The sequence below is a fragment of the Neoarius graeffei genome, chromosome 7 (genome assembly GCF_027579695.1).
Source record: "Neoarius graeffei isolate fNeoGra1 chromosome 7, fNeoGra1.pri, whole genome shotgun sequence".
Lineage (NCBI taxonomy): Eukaryota > Metazoa > Chordata > Actinopteri > Siluriformes > Ariidae > Neoarius > Neoarius graeffei.
In genome coordinates this window covers 14,162,372-14,164,006 of record NC_083575.1, presented here as the reverse complement: position 1 = coordinate 14,164,006, position 1,635 = coordinate 14,162,372, and the positions used below count along the sequence as shown (strand labels likewise).

Sequence of the window (1,635 nt, the reverse complement as noted above, 5' to 3'; positions counted from 1 at the left end):
TGAATGGGGGTAGATGGAAGCCGGCGCGCGAACATTCTGACATCCTTCAGAATTCTTCAATGATCTGAAATAAATTGACTGCTACACGCTTATGGATTACTTCGTTCTTCTTCGCCCTTTTTGAAGAATGTACAGTCGGACTTAAACCCACATCTGAAGAGGTGAGATCGCTCCTTTTTTTTCCTATTTTGCTGGCGGGATTGTTTTGTTTTTGGAAAGCGCACCGCTCGTGCAACAACCGGCCGCCTTCTCCAGGTATGGCAGATGGCCTTGTCCCATCATGGCAGTGCGACATTACACCCTCGACTTCAAGCTCTCTGCACCAGCTGACCATTCTGCAACTGTTCGTGGCCTGCAGTCTATATTTCAAGAGCAGGAAATGACAGAAACTGTCCATGATACAGAGGGGCATGGATACGTAGCCACATTTATTGGGAAAAATGGCAGGCTTGCTATCCTGAGACTACACTTTCATGGCCTGGTGACGTTCGACTTGCAGTGTTGTGAAGGAGATGATTTAGCACAAGTGGACAATCTACTGAATGCACTGGAGAAGAAACTGAAGACTCTGCTACATGGAACTATCCAGAGGGTGAAGAGGCTTCCTGCACTGCAGTGAGGAGGAGAGCTGGACAGGTACTAGCCGACAGCTGATGGCAGGCTCATAGAGTACGACATCGATGAAGTTGTGTTTGATAAAGACTCTGCTTACCAGAACATCAAAATCCTGCACTCTCACCAGTTCGGCAATATCCTCATCCTCAACGGGGACATTAATTTAGCAGAAAGTGAGTTGCCCTACAAACAGGCCATCATGGGCAATGGCAGGGAGAACTATGCTGGGAAGGACATTCTGATCTTGGGTGGAGGAGACGGAGGCATCCTTTATGAAGCAGTCAAGCTCAAACCAAAGATGATCACCATGGTGGAAATATCCTTTGGACAGCATTTGTTATTATCTGGACAATTAGTCACACCCATGTAGAAAAAAAAATAGTTTATGCACCTTTGTTTTATGAGCTGCTTTAATGTACCAGACATTTTATATTGTACAAAAAGTCCATACTGCTGTGAACTTGATAAAAGTTGAGAGACCCATATTGGTATGATTAAGGAGGAAAAGTGTGAAATTTGTAAATTGAGTCAAAAGCATGGACACATCTGCTCATAGAATGGTTTTCCTAAATTTTTCCTACTATTTCAGAATAATAATGAAACTGTTAACTCTCTATCAAATTGATCTGTGTGCCCAGGAAAAGTGTAAAACAAAAAAACTATTTTGTATTTTAAATTTTTTGTCAGTATTCCTGATGCTTGACCCAGGAAGCTTTTCTTAATATTCCCAAATGGGCAGAGCTCCTCACTGCTTCTTGTCGTAGAAATTGTACCCATAAGAAATTTGGAGACAACAAACTCAAGCAAAACACACATACCTTTTATTAAAAGATTCTTAAGGACTGAGTAGCACCCTAACCAGGTCAAAGGAGTGACTGCCTTAGTCACTTACAAGGGATATTTATACACTGGGGAAAGGATATCACATGCTGAAAAAAACTTTCTATGAATGAGGTAAGCTGTCGTCTGGCTATTCTCTCAAATGGGTTAAAGACTAAAAATGTATTAATACATGGGAAA

General features: G+C 42.0%; 1 protein-coding gene across 1 annotated transcript; it reads left to right on the top strand.

The window, feature by feature from the left end:
* Nucleotides 1-240: 240 nt before the first annotated feature.
* On the top strand, nt 241-985 carry LOC132888819 (spermine synthase-like). The gene is given in 1 exon segment (XM_060924913.1): nt 241-985. A coding segment is annotated over 1 exon segment (705 nt). The 5' UTR covers nt 241-280.
* Nucleotides 986-1,635: the final 650 nt, after the last annotated feature.